The 1,810-nt window shown below is 46.0% G+C and overlaps 1 protein-coding gene across 1 annotated transcript in view; it reads left to right on the plus strand.

Moving 5' to 3' along the window:
• The first annotated feature begins 1,358 nt into the window (after window positions 1-1,358).
• Window positions 1,359-1,810, plus strand: part of LOC112494076 — a 778-nt gene continuing 326 nt past the window's right edge. Inside the window, exon 1 of the mRNA XM_025083187.1 lies at window positions 1,359-1,798. Within this exon, the coding sequence (XP_024938955.1) occupies window positions 1,573-1,798 (226 nt within the window). The 5' untranslated portion in view covers window positions 1,359-1,572. The remainder of the gene's footprint in view (window positions 1,799-1,810) is intronic.

Genomic DNA, 1,810 nt, shown 5'->3' on the forward strand with positions numbered 1-1,810 from the left:
CGTCCTCATCGTCGAGATTGACGATTGCCGATTCGTATTTGTACGATCCACCTTTTGGCATAGCATTCCGCATAAAAATTCCACGAAAATGGCGCATATTCATGAGCCTGGCGTACGTAAGCAGATCTGCATCAGTTAACGCTCAACGTGGTAGTTTCACTTCAAGTTTTTTGGCTTTAGATGAATACCCAGTCCCTTCTTGTAGGGTTTCAAGTGTAGTCCTTTGCCTAGCGCGATGGATTCCATCGCATTCTTATGTCGTTGGCTTTCCTTCAATTGTTCCTTGGTTGCCTTGGCATCGTTCACGGCTTTGGCTATACCTGCTGCACCTCCTGCTAACGCTTCAGCAGCGCTCAGACCCGCAAACATAGGGACGAGAAACGGCAGAAAACCTCCAACTTTGGATGGTACGGGTAGAACACGTGGTGCACGTATATTCTTCTTTCCCCAGCCTGCTTCACAACTGTTTGCGCACCCTTAAGAGCAGACTGAATTACTGCCTGTGCATCCTTGCTTTGTGTCATCAATCGTTTGGCTGCTTCGATAACTTTTTTCAGCGTTATCTTTTTCTTAGGGTTCTTCTTCTTTTTCGTGATACCCATACCGAGTTTTGATTTAGTGTTCATTATGTTCGCTACAGACCACGCAGCTACCTTCTCGCCGATGCTCGCGTCCTTCGCGCAGACACGTTTCCAAGCTTTGTTGGCAAGTATTCCGTCAGCTGCCCCTCTATGTTCTAGGTTTTCCCGATTCTTCGAGTACGCAATATCGTGCTCTTTCCAAGCTGCGTCGAGGGGATTGATACACAAAACACCTCGTGCGAGTCTTTTCGCTAGTTTTGTACCGGGTCCACAGTATTGATAGCCAGGTATATGTAATTCAACTGGTAGACTCTTCTTCTTTTTCGTGATACCCATACCGAGTTTTGATTTAGCGTTCATTATGTTCGCTACAGACCAGGCAGCTGCCTTCTCACCGATGTTCACGTCCTTCCCGGAGACACGTTTCCAAGCTTTGTTGGCAAGTATTCCGTCAGCTGCCCCTCTATGTTCTAGGTTTTCCCGATTCTTCGAGTACGCAATATCGTGCTCTTTCCAAGCTGCGTCGAGGGGATTGATACACAAAACACCTCGTGCGAGTCTTTTCGCTAGTTTTGTACCGGGTCCACAGTATTGATAGCCAGGTATATGTAATTCAACTGGTAGACCGTTGATGATTTTGTTGACTAAGCCTTTACCACTATGGCGCTTCTTTTTTTCCCATGCATTTACGTTTAACATGCATAATCATATCCTCACCCTATCGTGAAACAGTTCCGACTGAACGATTTACTGTTTACTTTATATGCTGTTACTTTGAATCTCATGAAAACTGTGCTAAAGCAGGAAATTGATACCGTACTTCGTAAGACTGCTGAAATGCGCAATGAAATCGATAACAACAACCTAATGATTCGCGCTCTCGATTCTACCGTGAAGGATGCCTTGAATCGTCTAGAAGCAGATATAAAGACAGCGCAAGACTTGACAATTCGCAACTCCGAGATCATTTCTCAGCTAGACGCCAGACTGAATGCACTGCAGAATGGATGGAAAAAAGTTAGCGGTGGTGCATGAACTGCGTAGACCTGCTAGAAGAAATTATCAGCGTCGACACGTTGATATCCGTGGGCTGGATGAGACTTGGCAAGCGGATCTCGTTGACATGTCGGCGTACGCAAGAGAGAACGGTGGATACAAGTACCTGCTCACCGTCATCGACATATTTTCAAAGTTTGCTTGGGCCGTGCCAACGAAGAGCAAGAATGCTA

This window comes from Cephus cinctus, unplaced genomic scaffold, assembly GCF_000341935.2.
Source record: "Cephus cinctus unplaced genomic scaffold, Ccin1 Ccin1_scaffold0256, whole genome shotgun sequence".
Taxonomy (NCBI): domain Eukaryota; kingdom Metazoa; phylum Arthropoda; class Insecta; order Hymenoptera; family Cephidae; genus Cephus; species Cephus cinctus.